This window comes from Ochotona princeps, chromosome 20, assembly GCF_030435755.1.
Source record: "Ochotona princeps isolate mOchPri1 chromosome 20, mOchPri1.hap1, whole genome shotgun sequence".
Classification (NCBI taxonomy): domain Eukaryota; kingdom Metazoa; phylum Chordata; class Mammalia; order Lagomorpha; family Ochotonidae; genus Ochotona; species Ochotona princeps.
The window spans coordinates 23682305-23708584 of NC_080851.1; the positions used below are offsets into that span (position 1 = coordinate 23682305).

Sequence of the window (26280 nt, forward strand, 5' to 3'; positions counted from 1 at the left end):
CAGCTGAGTAGCATCAAGTTCGATCATTCATACTGTTGTGTAGCTATCACCATTCTCCATTTTCTGAAGATTTTCATCATCCCAGGTTGAAACTCTTCCCCCACTGCCCACCTGCTGGCAACCAGCAGACCATTTGCTTTATGAACTCACAAGCTGGAACAGCCTCAAACGCAGAAACTACTCAACTCCTCAACAGTAAGGTTCCATACTGATAATCCGTCACGAGTGGAAATATTGTCAGTTGAAACTGCACAGAACTTACTCTGGCTTGGGGAACCAGAGTGCTGCAGCATGTCAGAGGCCTGGGTGAGCCCTGTGCCCTCCCAATTGGTCCATGTGGCCATCCCCTGCTGCCTCGCTGTTGTGGGCTAGGAGTTGGTTAGCACTCGCTAAACTGAGCACTACAGGCAATGGGCTTGGGGCTGAAAGCACCTGGTCTAATGGAACTCAGCTGTATCCAATATTCTGCTAATGAGAGTGTGGGCTAAAGTGTAAACAAGAACTAGGTGAAAGGTCAAGAGTGGAGGCAATAAAAGCAGGCCTTGAGAGGGGCCGGAGAGAGACATTTTCCACCATCTCTGGTCTCTGTGTCGGTGCCTCATCCCCAGATCCTTCGTCGTGCCCACGTTACTGACCCAGCCGGCCACAACAAATGGCGCCCAATGTGGGGCACAGCACGAAGGACATCTGAGGGACCCCTGGACCTGCAAAAGCAAGGTTAGAATTTAGGAATTTTGCAGGGGCATAATTGATTTCATCCCCAGACCCTCTCCCTGTGCTAGGGCACGAGGGACAATCTGAGGGACCCCTGGAACTCTGGAGGGGCATAATTAATTTCATCCCCAGACCTTCTCCCTGTTCTGGGGCACGAGGGACAATCTGAGGGACCCCGGTAATCCAGAGGCAAGTTTAGGATTTAACTCTGGAGGGGCATAATTAATCTCATCCCCAGACCTTCTCCCCGTTCAGGGGCACGAGGGACAATCTGAGGGACCCCGGAAATCTAGAGGCAGGTTTAGAAATTTTCACAGGGGCATAAGTAAAATTTATCATGGGGCAAGAACTCGCTGAAGTGCAGGTAATTAAAGGAATTAGAGATCTGCTCCAGTCACAAGGCACCGACACTAAGCTTAAGGCCTCGCAGAGTTTTTTTGAAACTGTCTGTGATGTATTCCCATGGTCGGCTCTCATTGTAGTCACCTTCCTTCTCTGGCGCTTGGCAAAAAGTGCTTTGCCATCCCCTCAAGCAGTGGGGCAACCCCGCCGTAAAAAATGGTCCATTAGAAGGAGGAGAGAGCTGCAAACCAGGGTAAAAAAGGAGAAGAAACCCCAAACCAGACAAAGTCGGGAGAAAGTGCGCGAAGAAGATTCGCAGTCCTCCTCTGAGGAGGATGAAGAGGAAAAGGATGGAAAGGACGAAAATGGTCCCAGGTGGATTCCTGAGAGGCTTGTCCTGCAAGCTCCTGCTGCTGAGTGTTGTGAAAGTTCGGGTACTGGCCAAGATGATGGCATTTCAATCGGAAGATTGATGGGACAAGCAAAAAACGCCTCTGAAGTGAATGACACCGAGTTCCAGTGCACCCTGACAGCATGCTGGAACGGCAATTGCGATTCTGCTGTTATCCTGCAGCTGCCCTGAATCCTACCTGTGACTGTTGGGACTGATTGCCCTGAATCCTACTAGCTCCTGTTGGGACTGACGGAGAGGCCTCTGTTAGCCTGATAAAGAATAAAAGAGACTTTGGCATAACGGTGACCATCGTAGCAGTACATCAGCAGCCGCCGCCACCAGCTACCGTGGTGACAGTGAACAAGGTTGCGGAACAGACTGCCAGAGTTGCGGACAACAGGACTTTACTGATGAACATGAGCAGGTGAGCATGCTTGCATTGTAACTGCGGGTTGATTTGTTGTCAGAGGAACAGCAGATGCTGTGAGATTTGGCTTAGACCTCTTGTACCCCATTTTATGCCTTTTTGTGTGTATCACCTATGCAAGTGCAAAATGTTTTCCCAAGCCCTGGTACTGCTGTCTGCTCGTTGCTACCGAGCTAAAGATACTCCTATGGTCAGGGCCTCTTGTTCCCCATCATATGCTTTATGCATGTTTCACCTGTGTAGTGCTGTTTCCCCAAGCCCAGGAACAGCTGTCTGCTACCGACACTCCTAGCCATGGAACAGGTTTACCAGCCTCCCCAAGTATGGTTTGTGCATCTGTAGCAGGCAATGCGTTGAATGGCAGCCAGTGATAGGTAAGATGGACCGGGCACTGACCAACCTAAGACAGGGTCTCTGTCATGCTACAGAGATTCCTGATGACGGGTAAGGCTGATAACCTGCGAATCCACAACCTAAGTCGGTCACATTCAAGTCTGCTTTAAAACAAAAACAGGGGGACCTGTTGTGGACTAAGGAGTTGGTTAGCACTCGCTAAACTGAGCACTACAGGCAATGGGCTTGGGGCTGAAAGCACCTGGTCTAATGGAACTCAGCTGTATCCAATATTCTGCTAATGAGAGTGTGGGCTAAAGTGTAAACAAGAACTAGGTGAAAGGTCAAGAGTGGAGGCAATAAAAGCAGGCCTTGAGAGGGGCCGGAGAGAGACATTTTCCACCATCTCTGGTCTCTGTGTCGGTGCCTCATCCCCAGATCCTTCTTCGTGCCATGTTACCAGCCTAGCCGGCCGCAACACCTCGCAACATATATGAGCTGGCAGTTGGATCTGAGTGAGATGCTGGAACTCAACCCAAGCATCTTAACACAAAGCCAGGCATCATTCTTAGTGCTTTTGTGAAGGTGCTACTGGAGGAGATTCACCGTGGAATCAGGTATCTGAGCAAAGCTCTCCCTGACATGAATGGGCTTTGCCTGATTAGTTGATGACCCTAATAGAACAAGAAGACTGTGGCCAGGAACTTGTGCCTGACTGCTTGAGCTTTGTTCTTCTCTGGCCTTTGCACATAGACTGAAACATCAGCCCCGTTTGGTTTTATGAGCCTGCTGACCTGACGGTGGTTCTCTGAGGTTGCCAACTTGCCAGTTACAGATCTTGGGACCTCTCATTCTACCTCATTATATGGGTCAGGCCCCCGAAAGTCTATCTGCACATCTCTGTCTCCCCACCCATCTCTACCTGTCATCATCTATCTTTCCTTGACTCGTTCTGTTTCTCTGGAGAACCCCAACTATCATACATTTATCCTTCAAGAGGATATGTACCAAAGCTTGGAATAAGATTATTGCTTCTATCTAGGAAAACCAAAAATGATGAATGTGTGCATGTGACGTTGTGGGATGTCTTCCATGCCATAGAAAAACGATAATTTGGGGACATCTATTAATCACTTAGTATGGTGGCACTCGTTGACACAGCAGCCATGCAAGGGAGATTGGAGGTTGTGACTATGATGAACAAAGATTGAATGCAGGTATGTCTAAACTGAGTATATATTTCTTTGACCTTGATAAAAACTGATGTCAAAGGGAAGGGAACAGTTTATTTTCTGGGCAACATTTATGCTCTCTATGGTTCTAAGAATTGGACTTTTGCTTTTGGAGGTATTTTGACATTTCAATCTTCTGTTTAACTCTGTGTTGTCTGACTTCACCCTGCAGTCCCCTCTAGCGCAGGCTGAACAAAACCACATTCCAGATCCCCCCTTGCTTCCTCTCCGTGGCTTTGAAGTGCTTCACCTGCTCTTTGAAGGAATGAATTCAGGAAGCCAGGGCTGGGTTGCCAAAGCTTTTCTGGGGAAACATCACTTAATGATTCACTGAGGTTGGGATTAATCGGGGGTGGGGAGGGAAGAAGCACTGCATTCTGCACCCGGATTGCGAGGATCCTAACACAACTTTACTAGTTAAAGTTCTCAGAAGTCACTCAGAAAAGGTACTAGCTTTATATTTTTGTAACTTGGGACTTCTACAACTTATTTGAGCCAAGCCCATTTTATGGTGCTAATTCATCTTTGTCTGCAGCATATTGTCATAGACGGATGCTGACCTAACTGGGAGGTAGATGACTAAACCTGGCACCTGTTGGGCCAGAGGGGGCTTTGCATGGTGCCATGCTGAAGGCAGTTTACCAATAGCCTGTTGAGTGGGGGAAGGCCTTGGAGGCACGTGTCCACATGTACATAAAGATGGTCCATGTCTGAAGCTTCCTGTTTTGAACACTCAGGAAACAGAAAATTTCCTGGAAGCAGCTTTCTGATTCTGGGAGGTGAGTTGATGAGAATTATCTGTGCTCTCAAGAGGATGAAGCAAAGTGACAGAAATAGGCAGGGCCTTGGAAGCGTTCATGGAAAAATGGAATTAGGGTAAAGTTTATTTTGGTGCAAACTATTTTTGAAATCCAGTCACTGTTTTTTCATCATACGCATTGACATGAACTTTTAGAGGTATTGTGACATTTGAGGCTGAAAGTGGCCTGTGGAGGTATGACAATTAAGTGCTTGGTGTTCCTTGGCCTAGGACAGGGTTGATAGGATTCTGGCCCAGCTGCTTATCCTGTGCAGCTGTTCCCCATGACAGCAGTGTGGGGGCAGGCCAGTCCTGGTGGAGGGAGGCTGCTGCAGGTGGTGCTTCTCAAATGCCTTGTCCAGAGGGAAGGAACTGAAGAAGAAGGTGGGATTTCATTTGCGCCTGTAGATTTTTTTTTCCTGTGCTGAGGATACAATGAATTTGCAGTTAGATTTCATCCTGTTTTCCCCTCTGACAAGGGTCAGCCCCTTAGGAGAAATGCTACTGCTGTCTGGTTTCTTTTCCAAGATTTTTGCTCGCCAGATGATCTGAGCAGCCAGTTCTGTTTGAGCAGCAGGATTTTTTCTTTTAATGAAAAATGAAATGTTTCTACAAGCATTTGTTTTATATGTCCTGGATGTCCAAGAGGGCAAAATTAGCCTATTTGCTACCCTTTAAAGATTCTAGAGGACAGATGGTGTTCTAGAGAAATCCAGTAGTTCTACCTTATCCTCAGGAGATATATCCCCAGAACCCCACTCCACCCCCCAGTGGATGCCTGCCACCACAGTTGATGTGTAACTAAAGTTTAATTTGTAAATTAAGCACAACAGCAACAACATTATAGCGAATGAGACCAAGTTGGAGACACGGTAGGGTCGGGTGGGGGGCTGTCAGGGCAGGGTGGCCTTGTGTCATATTGTGTTTCTGGACTTGGTTTTAGGAGATATCAGGAGCCAGTGAAAGACCCAGAGCTGGGAGGGGAGTCTGATCATCACACTTGTAAGGTACATAGAACCGTAAGATGCTTCTAGGGAAAGATAGGGAAGCCAAGAAATACCAAGAAATACAGGATGGAAAGGATTTGAATTCATATTGGGTTGTTCATTGCCAGTCTGTTAACCTCTCTGAGGCTATTCCCTTAAAAATACCTGCAGCTGCTCCCTCACGGCAATTTTCAAGTTGTCCTGAAATTATGCACTGAACTTGGGCAGTGGTAGAGGAAGAACTGATTTAATTTTAAATACAGTGAAAATCCACACCCTACAGTCAAAATGTCATGTGCTTCCCTAATGTTCTTATAAGATTTTCCTCCTCCCACCTTCAGGAGTTGGAAGAGCTCCAACTGATGAAACATAAAGGGCTGAGTGCTGAATGGGCAGATTTATGTGGCTGATTGTGCGTGACTCTTTCTAGCTTTGTGTGTAGTAATATCAGTTGGTAGCTTGGAATTGGTGACAGTGGGAATATTTACATTGTAGGAATCAGGAAACCCTAGAACTAAAGACTGCTCTGCTCTCACCTAGTCGTTATTTCCCAGAAAACGGTGGCAGTGGGAGACACTGGCATAAGCCAGAGTCTGATGGGAAGGTGGCTACCCATTGCTGCTTGGGAAGGCCGATCTCCTTCTCCACCTGTCCCGATTCTGGAATGGAGCACCCAGCTCATGGCTTGATTGTATTCAGAGCTAATAAGTTGACATTTGCCTGGCAGCCTTGATTGACACGCAAGTGCCTTTGTGGGTGATGAGGGAAGAGGGGGAATACCTGTGCCCTCTCCTTCTTGGTGTTCAGATTCAAGTCACCTTAGAAAGTTGTTGCAAAGCCTCAGTGTTTAGTGGCCAGGAGTCTGGCTCTAAGCAAACTGGCACCCTGGAGAGCAGAGAGATCAGGTAGCCTTGGGCATGAAGATCAGGAGTGTGGCATGTGTTGCTTTACAGAGTTCAGATTAAGCAAAACTTGTGTACTTTTTTTCTTGATTATTTATTTTTTAATGATACAGTTCCATAGGCTCGAAGATTTCCCCTCCCATCTCCCCAATTCTTTTCTCTTTCTCCCCTAGTCCCTTTTCCCTTACTATCATAGTATAGTCCTTCAAAAGCAGTCATAAATGCATCCTGCCTGCCTTCCTCTTTTGTCACAGCCTATGCGTAGTATCTCTCTTGGGAATGAAGGGGGTGAAGCTGCAGACTATAACGTATTACAATATTTCTCTCAGGTTGGTTCTGAGACTCTGAGCATTGGATAGGATTGCCTTAGCAATACAGCTAAACAGATGTCTGTTTTGTTTGTTGGGCCAAGAGTCTTTGAATGACCTGTAACTCCTCTCTGATTTATCCAGAACAGACTTCAATACCACGGCCACAAACCCAGCTGTGCCACCATCATGATTTGCTGGGTAACTGATAGTTATCTCCTATGTAGGAATCTCATACCTCCTCTTATTCACACTATGGTTCTGTTATTTTCAATCCAGCAGCCAAAATGGTCTTTGTACGATAGAAGTCAGATTGTGGGCCTGCTTTGCTTCAAATCTTGCAGCAATTCCCTGTTTCTCTTTGCAATGATTTATGCCTGTCTTTTCCTCAGATCCTTGTGTGTAGTTTCTGGCTTAGTCTACATTGTGTTGTGATAACAAAATACTCAGGGCTGATGCTTCTTAAGCAGAGAGGATCATTGGCTCACACATCTGGGGATGGAAGGTCGCAAGAGGATGGTGCTTGCGCCCCCTGACTGTGTCAAAGCACAGCAGAGAAGTGCGAAGGGAGCCTACTGTGGACAGAAGGGTCAGGGATGCCAAGACAGGAAGTTGGAGAACTTCAGGGAAGGTGCCACATTCACTTACAACAACTGCTTTTGCGGCCGGGGGTCGGCGGGGGAGATGTCTTGGAAGGGTGAGAAAACACTCCAGCAAAAAAAGGCATTAAATCCTCTATCTATAAATCTATCTTCTCATGACGCTGCAACACCAGGGCCCAAGCTGTTGGGACATGGACCCTTTGGGGACATAGACTTCATCCTAATGAGAGCGTCCTCCAACCTCATTTCTCATCATTCTACCCTTGGTTCTTCCAGCTCCAGTCTTGGAGCGTGCAGCGTATTTGCATGGATGGGACTGGCTCTAGTTCTGTCCTTCCCCTCTGGAACACTGTCCTGCTCACTGCCTCACCTCCCTTGAGGCTTTGCTTCAACTTTACCCTCTTCCAGTCCCACTCCTCCTCTTTGCCTTTCCTCCTCAGCTCTGGCGATCAGCAGAGCGTATCACTTAGTTACTTACTACATCCAAATTGTCTAGTCTCAAAGAATGTGATATCAAACATTCACCATGGCACAGGGAAAGTTGCTCAAACATACTGGGATTCAAACTCCACCTCTGCCACTCATTCCTTGTCTATGTTGTCAGGTACTTAAATGCCCCCAGAGTTACAATTTCTTCCTTTATAAAACAGTAGTGATTCATTTGCTTAGCATTCAGCCAGCAACAGTGCTATGCCAAGAACTGAAGAAGGAGAGATGAATGTGAAAGGCACAGTATTTGCTACGCAATTGTAAAGTGTATGAAATGCAAGAATGTGTGCAATATGCCTGGTAAAAACCTGGCATCTGTTTGTTGCTCTTTAAATATAATTCCCCTTTTGAAGATTTTTTTTTGGGGGGAGGAGGTTTGTGGTTTTTTTTTACTGTTTATTTATTTTATTTTATTATTTTACGATCAGTTCCATAGGCTCTGGGATCTCCCCACACCTCTCCCCAAATCATTCCCCCCTTCACTGATTTCCCGTATATTATTACAATAGTATAGTCCTTCATATTCTGTCATAAATCCATCATCCTTCTATTTAAGTGTATTCTGATGTTGTAGGGATGGACAATGGCAGAAAGTCCAGCATCCTATTGCCAAGATATATTTAAAGTTTCATTGGGAGTCCATCTTTGATCTGGAAGTAGAGATGCATACTGCATTGTATCTTCGCATCTGGGTATGATAGTCTCCATTACATAGTCACTATACATTCCCTTGTATGAAAAACAACAATACAAAATCAACAGCAGAAAGAAAAATAGAAAATTTACAACGTGAAATCAAGTAACATGCTACTGAATGACAAAGTGCCACTGACAAAAAAGAAAACAAAAAATCTTCTTGATGCAAATGATGCAACTGTATGACTTATGAGTCAGTGAAGAAATTAATAAGAAAAACCCTCTTTGAAGAAATAAAAATCAAAGATATTGAAGATCTTTGGTATATTTTTGGTTAATTGTCCTTACATTCTAGAGCAAACAAGACACACACACACACACACACACACACCATTCAACCATGCCAGCATTTGGGGGTTATTGGACTATAAGAGTTCCAAGAGGGTCTAAGAAGCCCCGAAAATATATATAATTCATAGCATCCAGAATTTATTTAACTAGAGACTAATGAAACTTATAGCTTGTACCAGACTCTAATGCTTTCTTTGATTCCTATAAGTTTAAAACCTATGACTTTTCTGCCTCTTTGGGGCATCTATAAACAGAGATTTGAAGTGGACACTCTGAAATGATGATTAATTCCAGGATTGGAGCTGGCTTTTGTCTGTGGTAGGGTGAGAGCCCCTAGCTTCCTGGGTGGTGAGAGAAGAGCCAGTGCTTGTCAAGGTCATTGCCCTGTGAGGCCGTGGAATTTAGAGGCTTGCTGCTTGGCAGTGGAAGCCACCCCTGGGCTGGCTGGACTGCCTGGCAGAGGAAGCCATCCCTGGGCTGGCTGGGCTGACAGTGCAGGAAGTGTAAACACAGTTCTTAGCAATGCTTCATTCATCCGGGGTGAGTACAGATCACAGGGGCCAGTGCCCCTCCGGCACTTAGGGTAATTCTGCACTGAGGTTTGGGAAGCTTGTGAAAAGGCCTGTTGCAGAGGCAGATAGATGCTGGAGGGTTGTTATGTGACTCTTAGTACTATCTGTGTTATTAACAAGAAGGCTACTGTCTAACTTAACTCTTACTTTCACCTCTGTAGCATTTAATCCCAGATCTTCTCATAAGGCCTTCACTGCCACCGATCACTCTAGGGCGGTGCTTGCCAGATGATTTTTGGCAAGGTGCAGGAGAATAAAAACTAGGCCAAAGGAAGGGGAATGAGTTTAAAAAGCAGGAGAATGATACCTCAAGAACTCCTTCGTCTTACTTTGATGGTAGCAAGTAAGAAAAATATTGATCATGAATTCTCCTCTCCTTTTAGAGAGAGGGGGGAAATGCTGTTGTGGTGAAAGTTAGCAAGTGGACTGTGATGGCAAGGTTTCCAGGGCCCCTCACTCTGCTACTTCCAACATTCCATGCATTCTTCAGCAGGCTAGGGCATTCTGCTTGTCATGGGAAACCCTTGGGAAGGGAGCCTTGCCTGCTAGGGAAAGCTGTGCCCTGGACATCCAAAGGCCCTTCCCACCCCCTTGGCTGGGCTGTGTTGATCTAAGCCTGAGGATCTCCTTACAGCCCTTCAAAGAGTGATGGATGCCAGAACTGCCAGCCTCTTTTTATTTGAACATTGCCCCTGTGTTCGATGGTTGACCCACGCTAGTGGTTTCTCCTCTCCTTGTTGTTCATAAGCCTGCTGAAAGATGGCTTGAGGTGGTCTGTAATGACACAATCACAGGACCACAGTCAGAGGACTTGGTTGACCAGACACCCGGAGTTAACTTTTCGATGTATGCCACACATTCTTGCCTACTTGGGAGAGATGCCCCATAATCTGTAGGTTATTGCCAGGCTTCAGTTCAAATCCCATTCTTACTGTATGACCTTGGTTTTTTTAAGCTTCAGTGTGAGCAGTCTATGAGTTATCATATTTGGAAAAAAAAAGGGCAGTGTATGCATTGCACATACAAGAAATAGTAGCTATTATTCTTATTACTGTCCTATTGTGCTTCCTGTCATATGTAGGTAGTAGTATTTGTGCTGGGAAAAAGGACAGTGATTGGATATGCCCTCTGGCTACCATCAAGGGTTAAAACTGCCCTTTCAGTGACAAGGCCAGCTCACCCACATGCAGCCTTTTAGCACCCTATTTTGACAACTGCTCAGTTACTCTGATAGCTGAAAACTATGTCCTCCATGGGAGCCTGTACATTGTTGATGCTGCTGTTTCTTTCCACCACACAGTGTGGCCCTTGTTGGTGGGGACCAGCAGGGATAATCTCTGTGTTGTGTCCCACAGAGGAAAGCCAATCTGGAGTCTTGCTCCAAATTTATTACTTCCCTCGCTCAGGTAAAAAGCCAGAGGCACATCTGGTCATCCCCTGGGTTATTTCCTTCTAGCCTTTCTTGGCACTGCTTCTCCCCTGCACCATTTCACGGGTGATTAAAGACAGGCAGCGCTCCACTGGAGTGAGGTCAGAGCCGGCGGTGCAAAGAGGGATTTTCCTCTACTGTGCAAACACCCGGCCACGTCACAGAGCCTCGGGAGTCCTATCAATTACACTTGCTGCCAGAAAAGCGCCTGTCTGACAGGATATGGATTTGGCACCGTGGTCAGCCAGCAGCTGGGGCCAATGGGATCTCCTCTGCAGGGCTCCTACCTTGGTCTTGGTGGACCTGGTCTAGAAAAAAAAATTGCCTCCCAATACAGCAAATGTCAGGCAAGGAGGGGAAGCCCGCCCTGCCGGGGGATGGGTGTTTCAGGCGCCAAGGAATGACGTGGCACCACCAGACTGCTGCCAACATGCCCAGAATCATGCATTGATTTTGAAGAGCAAATGCTGATAAGCTCTCAAATTTAAGCACCTGCTTAATTGACAGAGAGAGAAAAAGAGAGAAAGGAAAGAATCCGATCCCTACACTTTGAAAGACTTTTTTCCTTTGAAAATTTCTGCAGCATTTAAGGAGAGATGTTGCTTCCTCCTTTTTCTCTTTAAATGATTAATCATGATATAGGGACAAGGGGATTTCAAAAGAGCTCATGGAAAATGGAATTAAAAGGTCAGTTTACTTGGGTGCAGAATTTTAAAAACCCGTGCTCTGCTCTTTCATAATGTGCATTTTCCGTGAATTTTTTGAATAGCCTTCATATGCATGGGTTTAAAATTGGTTTTGCATCCATAATAAATTTATGTTTTAATTCCATTTTTTCTTCTGGGGCTTTTGACATTCCCTCATGCTAGTGTCAATTTTCATGGCTAGGGAGTCACGGGGGGGAGGTTATCACTGAAATGCTAGTCAAATTTATAATTAGATTGAACCATGTCAGTCTCCTTGCCAGGATTCTGACATGAGCACATTTTTCATTTCAATGAGGATGTTGCTTCTAAAAGCCAGAGTTATTGAATAAATCTTACCAGTGGCAGATGACTAGCCCTTTGTCAACAAATCTTTAACCTGGTTTGATATTGTTAGGTGAGCAGATGGGTACTGAAAAGGTCATGAGTTAAAATTCACTCTCTGACCAGCTAGTTCCAGCATATTCCCTGGGACAGATAACTCCTGCCATTCATGAACAGGAAAGTGGCCAAAAGTCCCTGGGTGATAGCAACATTCTTAGGAACTGCTTGGAATGGATTTAGCAGTTTGGTTGGTTGCTTGAGCTGGTTGACTCCTGGATAAACTAGGAGTATATGGGAAATAACTGGTTTCCAGTGGGATTCTCCATGCATATGGACCAAACTCCACAGAGGCTGTGAAGGTTTACTGGTGTGAGTGGCACAGAGGCTGCAGAGGGTTCGTGGTGTGAGTGGAGCAGACTGGTTTTCAGAGATATCCCAGGTATCTGGGTGGGAGAGGGGACATGTTCAGTCCTGTCTTCTGATGGAGAAGCTTGCGGATTCTGAAAACTGTCTTTGCCACCATGAAAGCAAGATGGTCTCTTACAGGACTTAATGGACCCGATTGGAGCTGTTTCCGAAGAGTCTGTTTTCTTGTTTGACATTCCCAGGTGTTTCCTACATCCTGTGTGTATGTCTGTGTGGGGTGAGTGGTGGTGGTGGGAGGATTCATTTGTGTTTCTTCATTTGCATTCAGCCCAGGTGATGCAGACACCGCAGAGTGCTGGGTCTGGTTGTCCGTCTAGCTCCATGGGGGTGGCAGCACAGAAGCTTTTGAGTCTTTTGCCAAGACTTGCTTTGCATGTTAATTACTTCCAAATTGGGCCCATAAGTTTCTGTTCCTCCCCATAAATCAAGTCCCATTCCCTGCTTTGGGGAGTCTTGTTTAATGACTCAGAAATATAAGTATCTGCATAAATCAACTTCTGATGGGTCTAACGGTCTGTAGGTTTGAGGGATTCTGGGATGGGTCAAGCTGCCTTCTGGGTTTTTTTAGTAGTACAAATCTGTTAAAAGCATATGGTTGGGAGGGGCTTGCAGAGACATCACTCCTTATCCCCCTGGGCCTTAAAATCCTTTCACTTCCGAGAATCCCGGGGACTACCAGAGTCCACTTAGATGTCTCCAAGGAGAATTTTGGAAATGCTGCCCAGAAATGTCCCTCATCTCCTTTCGGTACTGAATCACAGGAAAGTGACATTTGCATTGTCTGGAGGGTGCAGTAATGCTCAGCTGGAGTCACATAATGGGAAGTGAACCCTTGAATTAACCTTGGAATAGCCTTACATTTGCTTTGGGTCTAATGGAAGAGTCATTTGTTTCCATTCCTCTTATGTCCCAGGAGTGACTAACTTTGGACCAGAATTGAAATAGTCCCATCTCTGAGGAGTTCAGTGGGTCATTGGGCACATCTCTTAGGAAGTGGGAAGCAGCAAGGGACAAGACATTCACAATATTTGCTCCCTAGGAGACTGCAATTGAGTGGGGACTTAAATGGGCCCTGAAGGCTCTGCGTGGGTCCTCTGGGTGCCTTGCACAGAGCCCCACCCCACAACTTTCTTCTGTTCAGTCCCTGTACTCCTTCAGTGGCTTGTCTTGTTTTCTGTGTTTCCCTCCGCTTCCCTCCCCTCCAATCTCCTCCTCTCCAATCTTACAGCTCTTCACTTTTTTAGAATAATATACTTTCATTTTTACTCCTCCCCACATCATGACACACACAAATTAATCCCCTCTCTCCTTCCCCTCTCCTTCCCCTCTTTCTTTCCTTTTAAAGATTTATGTATTTTTATTGGAAAGGCAGATTTACAGAAAGAAGGGGGGACAGAAGGATCTTCCATCTGCGGATTCACTCCCACATGGATGCAGGATTCTAAGGCCCTGGGCCGTTCTCCACTGCTCCCCCAGGTCATAAGCAGGGAGCAGGATGGAAAGTGGAGCAACTGGGACACCAACCGGCGCCCACAAGGGATGCTGTCTCTTGAAGGTGGAGGATTAGCCTATTGAACCATTATGTTCCCCCCCACCTGCTCATTCCCCTTCAGTGCCTTCTTACCCCAGACTCTGTGTGTTTTCCCTTTTTTGGAGAAATGTTTTCTTTCTGTTTGTTACCCAACAGGTTTTCCTTTTTGGGTCTTAGTTTCAATGTCACCGCTTTGTGGAGCCCATCCTTCATCACCAGGATAGATGAGAGATGACTGCCAAGTCTGTTTTGCTGCCCCTTTTGTACCTCCTTCAGGAGGTGGGGTGCATTTCTCTTCGCTTTGACTCAGGGCTGCTCTGGGATCACTTGAGCCAATCAGCTGCTGCTGAGAAGGAAGCTGTGCTGGTTCTGGGTTCAGCTACTGTTGCCTCCCTCTTGGACCCATTCTTTCTCAGCAGTTATGTGGGAAGACCCCAGCTTTGTCCCTGTCTTTGCCAAAGCACAAGATATGGGATTGAAACCATGCTGGCTCTTCTAGCCTCGATTGTCCGCTGATGTTAGCTATATGAAGGGAACCCAAGCAAAACCAGTAGAATTGCTTGGTCAAGCCACAGAATCAGGAGAGACCCCGCCCCCCAAATTTTGATTTTTTAAAAAATTAAGTCTGTAAGTGACACACAAAAATTAAACCTATTTATGGAGTGCCATATGATGTTTCAATGAAAGTACATATGGTATAATATGTAATCTGGGCAAAGGCATCTATTGCCACAGACATCTATCATTTCCTTATGAAAAAAACATTCTAAATCCTTTTTTTTAAAGATTTATTTTAACAGACTGATGGAACTATAGCTCGTTATGAAGGACTACACTATCGTAACAGTATAGGGAAAATCAATCAGGGGGAGGGAATTGAGGGGGATCCCAGGCTCTCCATAATTGTACCATAAAATTTGAAATAAAAAATAAAAGATATATTTTATTTTTATTGGAAAGGTACATTTACAGAGAGAAGGGGAAACAGAAAAAGAACTGTCTGTTGGCTTACTCCCTAGGTAGCCACAATGGCCGGAGCTGATCCGATCCGAAGCTTCTTCCAGATCTTTCATATGGGTGCAGGGTCCCAAGACTTTGTGCCAAGCTCTATTACTTTTCCAGGCCACAAGTAGGGAGCTGAATGGGAAGTGGAGCAGCTGGGACACAAACCAAGGCCATTTGGGATCCCTGTGCATGCAAGGTGAGGATTTAGCCACTAGGCCATCCTGCCAGGCCCTCAAAATCTTATAGCTCTTCATTTTTTAGAATAATATACTTTCATTGTTACTCCTCCCCACATCATGCGATAGAACAGCAGGGCTTTCTGTTGAACAATGACTCATTGTCTATTAAATGACGTTCACCCATCCTCTCTGCCTCTTACAATCTCTACTGCCTGGGAACCATCATTGTATTCTCAGCTTCTGTGACATTGGCTTTTCAAAGATGTGAGTGAGACCATAGCATATTTGTCTTCTTCTGCTTGGCTTATTTCATTTAACACAATGACCTCCAGGTCTACACATGCTGTTTTGATTGATTGGATTTTAGATTTTTAGGGCTAGGTAGTATTTTAACATGTCTGTGTATTCCATTTTCTCTATCCATCAGTAGCTGGACTCCTAGATTGTTTAATTGCCCTACAAGAGATATGGAAGTGCAGACATATTTTGGATAATCGGATTTAATTTCTCTTGTACGTCTGTCTACCCAACAGTGGAAGTGCTGGATCCCAGGATGGTTCTGGTTTTCTGTGTTGTTTTCCACAATGGCTCTGGTGATTTGTATTCCCCCCAGCAGTGTGCTAGGGCGGTCTTTTACCTACATCCTCGCCAACACTTGTTATCTTTTTTTTGATAACAGTCCATCCAACTAGAGTGAGGTGATATCTCATTTTGTTTTTGATCTGAATTCCCCTAATGATTAATGTTGTTGAACTTTTTTTTTATAAAACTGTTTAGTACTTATTTTAAATCAGTAATTTTGCAGGTGGTTTGTTATCTAGCACCAGATAGCTAAAATGTCACCCTGTTTATAAATGAGTCCCATCTCCACTGTTATTTGTACTGCACTGTATTTATTTTCTTTTCAGCACTTGTTACCATTTACAATGATGATATTGTTTTATAATCTGTTCAGTGTTCGTTTCCTCAATTAGGTTAAAGCTCCATGGCATAGAGAATGGAGTATTTTTATTGACTATTACATACCCGTTATCACAGAGCACGTGGTACATAGTAGGCATTTAGCAAATGTTTCAATGAATGAATGAAAAGGCTTCAGCACTTACATATTTGTGAGATCTTTTAGTCCTAAGTTACAGAGATAAGACTTTGCAGATCTTTACTTCTGGTGACCTTTGAAACACAATTTTAAAAAGCTGGTCTTCAGTCCTTTTCAAATCAAAAGTCAACTTTGCATCAGTTGTATACTTGCTCAAAAAGTTTTAAGACTCTGCTATTAGCAAAAGCATGAAAAGCCTAAGTTTTAACATAGTAGTCCAATCCCACTTTAATCTGTATAGTCAGCCTTTGCCCAGTATATCTTTCTTGACCCCTATGCACCTGCCACAGCAAGTTCTTTGTCATTGCCTGTTGGCGCTTGCCATGTCCATTTGTACATTCCTGGAGGTTTTTTCTCTAGTATCATTCATCCCCCAAGCGACCCCCTCCTTTCAGAAAGTTTTGGCCAATAGCCTATGCTTTTAGCAGGTTTTTCTTCTTGTGTATGAGGAAACCATTGAACAAAATCTCTAGCTGGAAGCAAAAGCTATTCTTGAATGCTAGAAAAAAAAATTTAGAGGCACTAGAGCACTAGGTTGATTGTATCTTTTGGTCCCAGATCTGACACCAGCTTACATTTGGCTGGGTTACTCATTCCTTACCAGTAGTATTAGGAAGTTGGGGAAGGGCACTGCATAGATCTCTGTCAGCTCTGGGGCTTTCCACATTCAAGTTAGGAAGAATAATTCACTGATTCCTCTACATTTGGGGCAGAGAATGGCTGACGGAGGAAGTGTTAGCAGTTGTGTGAACAATGGAACCAGGTGATCTCTGCTGGCTTGGCAGTACGCACCAAGGGGCAGAGTGGCCACTGTGTTATCATCCTGCCCAGCTAGGGAGTGGGAAGCTCGTGGCCCTCTTGGACCTCAGCCACAGTGTCTCCAAACTGGGAATACTTACTAACAATGACAGTGGTTTCTTTTACCACAGGGTTGTTGTGAGGAGATCATGTATGAAATACAGCAGTGCTTTGATAATATCATTATCAGGAAGCCTTGATGATTATAAAATAGGTTCTTTCTGAATCTTGAGTGTTCTTCCCTCTTCAAGCTTCCTCTATAATGATCTAGTTCTCTTCCCCTTACATTCTGTTGGGTGGATGAGATGGAGGAGGCAGTACTACTTTATGTTTTAAAATTTTATTTATTTATTAAAGAGAGAGAGAGAATGAACTCTCATCTGACAGTCTGTTTCTCAAGTGCCCGGACTGACTGTGTTTGGGCCAAACTGAAGCCAGAAACTGGGAACTTGATATAGGTTCTTTTTAAAAACAAAAAAGCAAACAAAACTGGTAAGATTTTTTTCTTATTTATATATATTTTTTGAAGATTTATTTATTTTTATTGGAAAGTCAGATATAAAGAGAGGAGGAGAGACAGAGGATGGTCGTTCATTTAATGATTCACTCCCCAAGTAGCCACTATGGTCAGAGCTGGGCTGATCTGAAGCCAGGAGCTTCTTCCTGGTCTCCCACGTGGGTGCAGGGTTTCAAGGCTTTGGGCCATGCTCTGCTGCCTTCCCAGGCCACAAGCAGGGAGCTGCATGGGAAGCAGGGCTGCTAGGATTAGAACCAGTGCCTAAGTGGGATCCCGGAGAGTGCAAGGCGAGGACTTTGGCTGCTAGGCTACTGTGCCAGGCTCCTGGTAAGATTTTTTTAAAAAGATTTATTTGTTTTATTCTTATTTGAAAAACAGCCGCAGAGAGAAGGAAAGGCAGTGAGATATTTCATTTTATGGTTCACTTCCCAAATGGCTGCAACTGCTGTTGCTGAGCAGATCCAAAAGCAGGAGCCAGGAGCCTCCTCTGGGCCTCCATTTAGAGTGCAGGACCTCAGGGAGTTCAGCCATCCTCTGATGTTTTCCCAGTCCATAAGCAGGGAGCTGGACAGGAAGTGGAGCAACCAGGACATGAACCGGCATCCAGATGGGATGCCAATGCTGAAGGCTGGTACTTGGTTTGCTATACCAAGCACCAACCCCTTGATATAGGTTCTTGAGTGGTAGGACCCAAGCACTCAAACTATCACCTGTTCTTTCACAGGGCAAATATTAAGCAAGAAGCAGAGTTAGAAGCCTGAGCCAGGACTTGAGCCCAAGAACTCCAATTGGGATGCAGGTCCCAAGGAGCATCTTAACCACTGCCAAACATCCATTCCAACGACTATTTTATGAAAGTCTACATTGTTTGATAGAGTCATCATGCATTGCTTAGCTTCTTACAAGACATTGCAGGGGAGCATTGTATCCATCTGAATTCTTTTTGTTGTCAGTGACACAAATCTGACTAGTTTAAGTGGAAAGAAAAATGGGAGAGGGAGTATTTTTGGTTCATGTCACTTAAAAATTCATGGTAGCTTTGGCTTCAGGCATAATATGATCAAGGGGCTCAAAAGGATGTTTCAATTTTTTCCTCTGTCTCTCTAGTTCTTTTCTCCATGTTGATGTCATTTCTTAAGTATATTCTTTCCATGTGGTGGAAAAGATAACCCCAGGACCAAGATAAGCTCAAGTGTGATATCTTGTTGTGACAAAGAAGATAGAAATAGCTCTCCTTTTTTATTCTATAACCACATCAAATCCCCCATAAGGATTGAGTATAGAATGTGATATAGTCATGTGTCATTCCCTGGACCAATCACATCAGAGGTGTGGTCATTCAGGTGAAATCAGATTCAATGTATGGTTTTTGGTTCATGAAAAGCTGCGTTAGCCTAGGATAGGCTGTGACTTTCAAATTAGTTTACATGAGCCCCGGCATGGGAGCCAGTGGTGACTGTGCCCAGCTCAGCCATATGTGAAGTCAGCAGGCACTCTTCATCCTTTCCTTGTTCTGTGGTACTTCTGGTGAAAGAATCACCTGAGCCGAAGCAACTGAAGGACCAGCTGGAGAGGAAAGCAAACACTGAGGGTCCCATTGCACTGCCCGTCGCCTGGGACTCCATGCTTTCTCTTCTCCTGTCTTTTCCTGTCTTTGGCATCACTACATAGGTACATGTCTTGAGATGCAGTTGTTCAGGGCCTCATAGCATATAAGAACAGGGGGACTTTGAGCTCAGCAAGTCCACTGCTTCCTCCTGTACTGCTCTGTTCCAGTGAAGGTACTTCCTGGGACAGAGTCTGCTCCAGATCACAGAATCAACAGAGATGTTGGGAGGAAAAGCCTTTGATAACAGCAGCTGTCTGGTGCCACTCCCCCACCTCCTGAAGGTGTCTGCACTACCTCCCTGGCAATAGTTCTCGCTGTGGCGTCAGTGCTGGGTCGTGAAAAATGCATCAAGGACACAGGCTGGCTTCATGGAGGTCCAGGCAGGCAGTCTGCATCTAGCAGCTGGAAGACAGATGTTGGTCAGGGACGAGGCTTTTTCTGATTCTGCCCATTTTCTTGGCTCTACCCATCCTTGTTTGTAAGCTGAGGAGTTGGTTGGCACATTTGCTAGCTCTTACAGCTCTTACAGAGCTGTGGTTGTCCCAGGGCTTGTTGCATGTTTCTGGGGAGGTTTCCCAGAGAACTCACCTCAGTGCACCATGCATGGTCCCCTCCACATGGAACCTTGCCTCCTATGTCTTAGAACTACCCAGGGCCCCCTCATGTCTGCAGGAGAGTAAACAGGTGTCTTCTATAACCACAAGTTTCTGACTCATCCTTCGAGCATTTTCTCTGGCAGTTTCGTTATACCTTCATGATTCAGCCACATGAGACTGTTCATGGACTGCTGAGCACTGTGCCCCTCTCTCATTTCTCTTTCCATGCACTCACTTCTTTCTGGAATTACCTGTCTCTTCCCACCTTCTACGTTATGACCCAATTTGAATGTCACTGCCACAAAATGACCTCCCTGACTACCCCAACAGTACTAGTGACCACTGAATCTGGGCTCCTGTGGCTCACTCTAGCTAGTGTCCACCTTCTTACTAGTCTGTGTCTGTCTGGAAGTGGTACGGCCATGGGAGAGGGCATGAGCTTTGCCCTCTGGTCTGCATTTGACCTGTGAGCTGTCTTGGCAAACACATTTGACTGTTGGGAGCCTCTTTGGTGCTTTCCTTGTAAACAGGCAAGGAGACACCACACTAAAATGCTGTGCTGACGAGGAAATGAATCTATGGATCACCATGGATCTTGGCACATGAAAGTTCTCAGTAACTGTGGGGTAGTGGTGGTTGTGGGTAAGGTGAAAGTAACTGATTCTCCTGTTGGCAATGTGTGCCTCTCATCCGCTTGCTGAGTGATCCTCCAGCTTTCCTGTGGGCTCTGCCTGTGACCTGGAGCTCGCTATCCTTCCAGTCTTTTGTGATACTTGAATGTTGATAGAGCAAAGGTTTGCTAGTGCTCAGGCTAAATTACCATATGTCTATTTGGGAGATATTTTTGAATTGTCAGTGTGTGTGTGTGTATTTGTGTATATGTATATGTGTATGTATATGTGTGTATATATATATATGCCATTTAAAAAAATTTAGATCATGTTATTATAGTTGATCAGAATGGGATGGAGCAAAGGTTAGGGAAAAGTGGGTGTGATCATTGTTTCCAAATTTTCTGTTTTTCTTTCTTGTTTCGAAGGGCGGGGGTTGAGGGGGCATAAGAGGAGAAGCCATACTCAGCCTACTAACCACTCCAGTACCCAGGGATTGAGAATGTCCACCTGATATCAAGCCAGGTTCCCAATGTGTCAAATACTCCGAGGTTTATGCCCAGGTGGTTTGATAATTCTAAAATGTTGATCTTGCCTGTCCCAGGATGAGTGATCCCTTTTAATGTCCATTGTCTGACATAGTCAGCCACAGAGTCTCCATTCACCCAGATACTTGCTGTCATTGTTTGGCTAGGGTTGTTGTCCAATTTGTTCTGCCACACATCTTAAAGTCCATTTCTCCGAGCGTTTGCCTAGCATGACTCAAGGTCCTGCCAGTGCATCTTGGCATCTGACAGGGTGAAAGTCCCCGGTCATGGGCCTAGGCTGCCGTGACTGCCTTACCTCCATATGGGGGACATTTGTGAACTGTCAGTTGTGTGTGTGTGTGTGTTGTGTGTGTGTTTGTGTGTGTGAGAGAGTGAGATTGGTCAAAATTTTTGAATTGCCAGTTGTATGTGTGTGTATTTAAGGGACATTTTGAACTGTCAGTCATGTGTATCTACATGCCTGTCTGTACATTAAGGAATGATTGGCTATGCGCTGTCTCCTGGAGTATCACTCTAAAGAAAGTCACAGTGGAAGTGAGCCTCCACAATGAACTCAGGAATGGCCTTGGATTTTCCTAGACTTTTTGTTTTGGGGTCGATTTGCATGGGTCGACTCTGTCCTGAGACCCTCATGACGTTGTCCTGTTCAACCTGAGCCTCTTTACTTTTTGAAACCTAAGTGTGCCATGGAGATCCTTTTTGTTATTTGACATAAAATATTCTGTTGCTTAAAAATTTGAAAATCTCTAGAGCAGATTATCTTTTAGGCCTCTTTCTGCCCTCAACAACCATTACGGCTCTAAAGTAAAACAAAGCTTGATCTATGTATACATTTCTCCAGCATTCTAATTCATGTTTGGTTTTAGAGACATTTTCACCAATGAAACAAAATCTTGCTTCAGAAACTTTGCCATCTGATTTGCATCATTGTTGTAAAAGACCATCCCTGTCCTTTTGTCTGTGTTTCTTCTAACTTAATCAAAATCACCCTCATGCTAGGAGGAAGTCCCTGGCACGGAGTGGGACAGGAAAGTGAGTATCATCCTTTATGTCTCCTGCTGTCCTGTCCTTTCATCCCAGGCTATTCCTGGGAAAGACCAGGAGTGCAGGTGTGAAGTCAGCAGAAGGCATCTCTCTCTTTTCAGCAAGTCCTTTCTCCAAATCTTTCCAGCTTGACTTCAATGAACCAGAAAGGCAGAGATCATTTATTTTGCTTAACTTCTCCACCTTTCAGATATGGAGAATGGAATGCTGGAAGCAGGGACTAATTTACATAGGCTATGGTAATGAACCCTAACTGCAGCTCTGGTGTTCTCCAGTTCAGTTTTCTTTCTAGAAGGTAACCGCCTGGTGTATCGGTTTGTTATAGAGTGGGGATGATGCTAATAGTAGCTGCCTCACTGAGTTGTCTGGAGAGCTACATGTGAATGGAACCTTTAGAACAGAGTTGGGACCATGCCTAATTGCCAACACTTGATTGTTTTTACATGTGACCATGACTGTGTGTCCATACGTTGGTAGTAAGCTGTCCAAGGTTCACTCACTGGTGGGAAGATCTAAATTAGGTACCTACTCCTGTCTTCCACCCCCCAAAATGAGTGACCAAAGTGCTTTTATCTTTCAGCATCCCATCCTCCCAGGACACTGTTCCCTGCTAGGTGACATTGGGTGGGTAACTGGTTTGATTCAGAGCAATAAACTCCACCTTCACTTGTTATTAGCGCTGACTGTTGTTTTTGCCTAGCATACTGGTCAGCTCTTGGTTACTTAACTAAATGACCTGCTGGCATCTTCTTGGGGATGGGAAGAGTTTTTCGGATTAGAATTTGGAGGTTTGCCATTTGGGATTAGACAGACTTGGGAGTCTGGCAGCTGATAGAGGCTGCCTTAGAGAAGCAGTTGTGGAGAAATGATCCTGCTGGAGGCCAAGAAGCAGAGAGAGAGAGAGAGAGAGAAAGGAAGGCAGGATTCAGCTGAAGCAAGCAACCCCCTCGCAGGACCTACCTTCGCAGGGCAAAATCAAAATGACCAGAAGCCCCTTCCCCTCCCCTGCCCCACCCTCAGACCAGATACAGCTCAGGCAATCAGATCAAGCCTTCACTGTGGAGTCAACAACCCTAAGAATTCAGAGTTGAAACCTATGTGTGAATTTGGAGTGCCAAGTCTTGCTCAACCTACAAACTCCTGTGTTGAGGTGTGAGCTCAGGGGAGAGATGCCCACTTCCAGGGATCCTGTCGGAGACTGAGTGAATGCAAAGTACGAGCATGAATTAGCAAGCAGATCCACTTGGATCTCACAAGCCTGTTGCCTACCTACTCTCCCCTCCTTCTGATCCCTGGAAAATGAGTGCTACCAGCAAGCAGAGCAGCATTTAGGATACTGCTTCCAACATTTTATTTCTTCGTGAAGTTCACGTAAATGTAGCTTTTGTGACAAGTGTGGATTACTTAGCTCTCAACTTTATCTTACTTTCTTGAGCAGCCATCTGGCTGTAGCCCAGCAGCAGTATGGCTACAAACCATTACCTGCCAGGCAGGAAAAGTAGGTCATTGCTACAGCCTGTGTGGCAGTCCTACACCGTATCCCCACTGTGAGGTCGCTGCTGGGGAAGCCCCGATTGCCTCACGCACCTGGAAGATGGAGGTTCAGTTCTGTGATGTCACAGGATGCAATCACCTAGAGCATGGGTAACCCCCACCTCCTTTTTCTTCTGTGCTTTTGGCTTCTCTTTTCATTCTCGTCCGAACTCCACACCGGGTCCCATTCTTGCAGAGCATTCCGTTTTACTGACACTGTGGGTCACCTAAAGGAACCCCCATGGTCACCCACCCATGCAAGGGAGTTGCAAGTTTTGGACTTGGAACTGTCACCCAACAGGGGACCTTGGAGGAGTATGGGAGAGGGTGGCAGAAAGAGAGGGAGGAAGAAGGGGGAACTGAAACTTTCATTAGTATCAGGACTTCCCAAGCATGGCCCGAGGTCGCTCTTGTCTGTCAATGACTTTAATATTCCTAAATGGACTGACTCCCTGGCAGTGCTGTTAAAGAAAGCCCCAACCAGAAACTCTAACACCCTCGCAGCTGCTGTGTGTCTCCTGTGCTCAGAACGCTCCAGGAGGGCCCAGACCTCACTTCTCTTCCCCAGGATTTGCGTGACCACTTAAGTGGCGTGGGATCTGGAGCCGCCCACGCAGCCGCAACCGCCTGGGGGCTGCGGTGCCCTGGGGTGCCCTGCGGGGGCGGGAGTGACGGACGGGCTGACGGACGGGCTGGTGCCTCTCAGACGGCGCGCCCCTCCCTGCCAGCCCGCGGTGTCAGCCCAGTTAGGGACGGCGACTTCTCTGACTTGTCAGCTTTCTAGCTTGTCAGCAGAGTGGCTGGTAAGTGAGAGAAAATGGGGGAGAGGGGGAGCGGCATCAAGGGAGTGGTGGGGAAAAAGGGGTGCGGCAAGGGGCGGAGCTGGGGGCGCGGCCTCTGGGTGTGACCACCCCTCACCCATGCCAGCTTTCTGAGGGATTCTTGCCCCAGGTCCCCTTCTCCCTTTCTCCCTCTTCATGTTCTTCACCTTCCCCCCAAGCCCCGTCTTCCGTTTTTTCCTCTAAATCCTTAGGCTGCCACACTGGTGACTTCCGTGGCTTTGTTTGGGAAAAAGAAAACTATCCAAATAGACCCCGGTGCTTTCTCCTGGCACAAGCGCACCGTCCCCAGCCCTGTTTCTGGGCTTTGTCCCACGACCATGGCTGATGCTTTTGGCTGCTTCCAGGGCGTTCCTGGGACCAGGCTCGCCCACCATCCGCACCCGCTCTAGTCTGGGTTTGGGAGCCGCAGAGGGGAGCGCACAGAGCAAGTGACAGTGCCAGGAACGCGCGTGCACACACGCAGGGCTGGGGAAAACTGCTAGATTGCTGGACCGGCGAGGAGGAGGAGGAGGAGGTGGGGAGGGGACAGCCTGAGCTCTGCCAGCCTTAACCCCCAGTGATCCTCTACAGCTATGGAGTCCCCAACCAAGGAGATTGAAGAATTTGAGAGCAACTCCCTGAAATACCTGCAGCCAGAACAGATCGAGAAAATCTGGCTGCGGCTCCGAGGGCTGTAAGTAAAGCCATTTCTTTCTCTTGTCCCGTACCCTGTCCCATCACAGCCACAGCCTTGCTGGTTCGCCCCATTCTTGCACGGCTCCTTAAACACAGCCCTAGAAGTTCCACAGCTGCTTGCCTGTTAATTACAGTCGCTGCCACCTTCCTTCTGGCACAAAGAGGGGGGCTGTCTTTGCATCTCAGTGCCTTGCCCCCTCTGGCTGAGCTTTCTTTTGTGTAGACTGGGTTTAGACAAAAGAATTGTGGTAGATGTTTCTGGTCCTTTTTACTGGATATCTTGGTTAAGGACTTTTAGTCAAAGAAAAGAGTTTTTCTCCGCAAACCATGGCTCACTCACGGTGCAAATTCAGTATGCACGCTGGCTGTTAAGGTCTCTTTTCTTTCTCCTGAGTGTGGTCTAACGTCTGATATTTCCCTTGGGTTTTTTCTGGCAGGCAGAAGACAAAAATCTTAGAAGGAAGGGAGAAAGTGGAAATCAGAAGCAATCCAGGAGTTTTGTAGTAATGTTGGAGCAGTGAAGTAGGACATTTGGTGTTGATCCAGCAGAGTTCTGGTGGACTGATTGGAGGGGATTCATTCACTTCACTGAGTTCAGTCTGGTTTTGAGTTCTGAGGAGAGTGACCTAGGAAACTTGGTCTTTCCCGTGAAAAGGTTTCATAAACGGTGACCTGTCCATCACCCCAGTCCAGGAAACTTGTAGTAAGTGCAGGTGGACAACTTGACCCTCAGTGGCCACACAGCTTCCTAATACACCTTTCTTGACCACCTAGGGCTCTGTGCATCAAGCATTTGTGCTTAGATATCTAGTGTGCTCTCAAAGAATAGTTTCTCCCAGAGTGTTCTTGTGTTGTTTAGGTGCTTTTTCCTCTCAAGGACAAATGAGCTGTCTACTGGTTTGTTTATTCGGCAGCCTTTATTATTTCTGGAAGCATACACCCTCACAAACACACACAAAACTTATCATAAGGCACCAAAGAAGCTGGTCCCCTCTCAGGAGAGGCCGCAGTCTAATCAAAGGCATTGAGAGTTTCCAAGCAGAAGCAAGAGGTCCCATGTGCTTCTTTATGGGGAACCATATTTAAAGTAGCATTTGTAAACGCTGCTTCATCGGTCTCCAAGTGAATTCCATTGCTGGTGTTCTGGATGGAAAACCATGCCAACTCATTTGGTTGTGGACTTCTCTGGCTGCTGCAAGTAGAGGTTATAAACTTATTTAGTAGTCTTCCCTCTCTACCAAGGCAAGCTCTCCTGATGGTTTAGATGCCTGCACTGCAGCCACTATTTGAGAGTGCGGTTACTCTAGTATAGAGAGAGCTTACTTAGTATAGTAAGTTCTTGCTGCACATAGTGGTCGTGAGGTCCCATTGTACTGTGTTACCCCCCAGGAAGTTTGTCATGTCCAGCAAGTCTGGGTGGGTCCTAGGTGAACACCTTGCAAATGTTGGCAGGTGTTTGCCATCCTGACTGGAGGTAGCCACATCCACACACTGAGGAAGTGCTTCTTTTAGGCTCTTTCACAATTCAGACTCATGCTGCTACTCCACGCAGCCACTCAGCCTGTAGACAGATCAGTCAGTAAAGCCAAGATGGGAACTTGTGCAGGAAGAGCATTTCGTGCTAACATCACACAGTCGTGTAACTTGCTCAGTTTCCTGTCTGTTTGACTTCTCTCCCCAAGGTGTGTGACAGATCCTAGGGAGTGCGAAGGGGGCTGGGCCA

The 26280-nt window shown here is 46.0% G+C and overlaps 1 protein-coding gene across 14 annotated transcripts in view; it reads left to right on the forward strand.

Annotated features, from left to right (window-relative positions):
* PDE1C (phosphodiesterase 1C) overlaps positions 1-26280 on the forward strand; it is a 433318-nt gene that overhangs the window by 204370 nt on the left and 202668 nt on the right. For 4 of the 14 annotated variants that reach the window (XM_004582385.4, XM_004582386.2, XM_058678115.1 and 1 more), the window contains exon 1: positions 23987-24555. The exons of 8 other annotated variants lie outside the window; for them this stretch is intronic. In XM_004582385.4, coding sequence (XP_004582442.2) covers positions 24455-24555 — 101 coding nt within the window. In that variant the 5' untranslated portion in view covers positions 23987-24454. Of the gene's footprint in view, positions 1-23696; positions 23844-23986; positions 24556-26280 lie in introns of those variants that run through there. 2 more of the 14 variants (XM_058678114.1, XM_058678117.1) reach the window with 1 other exon arrangement.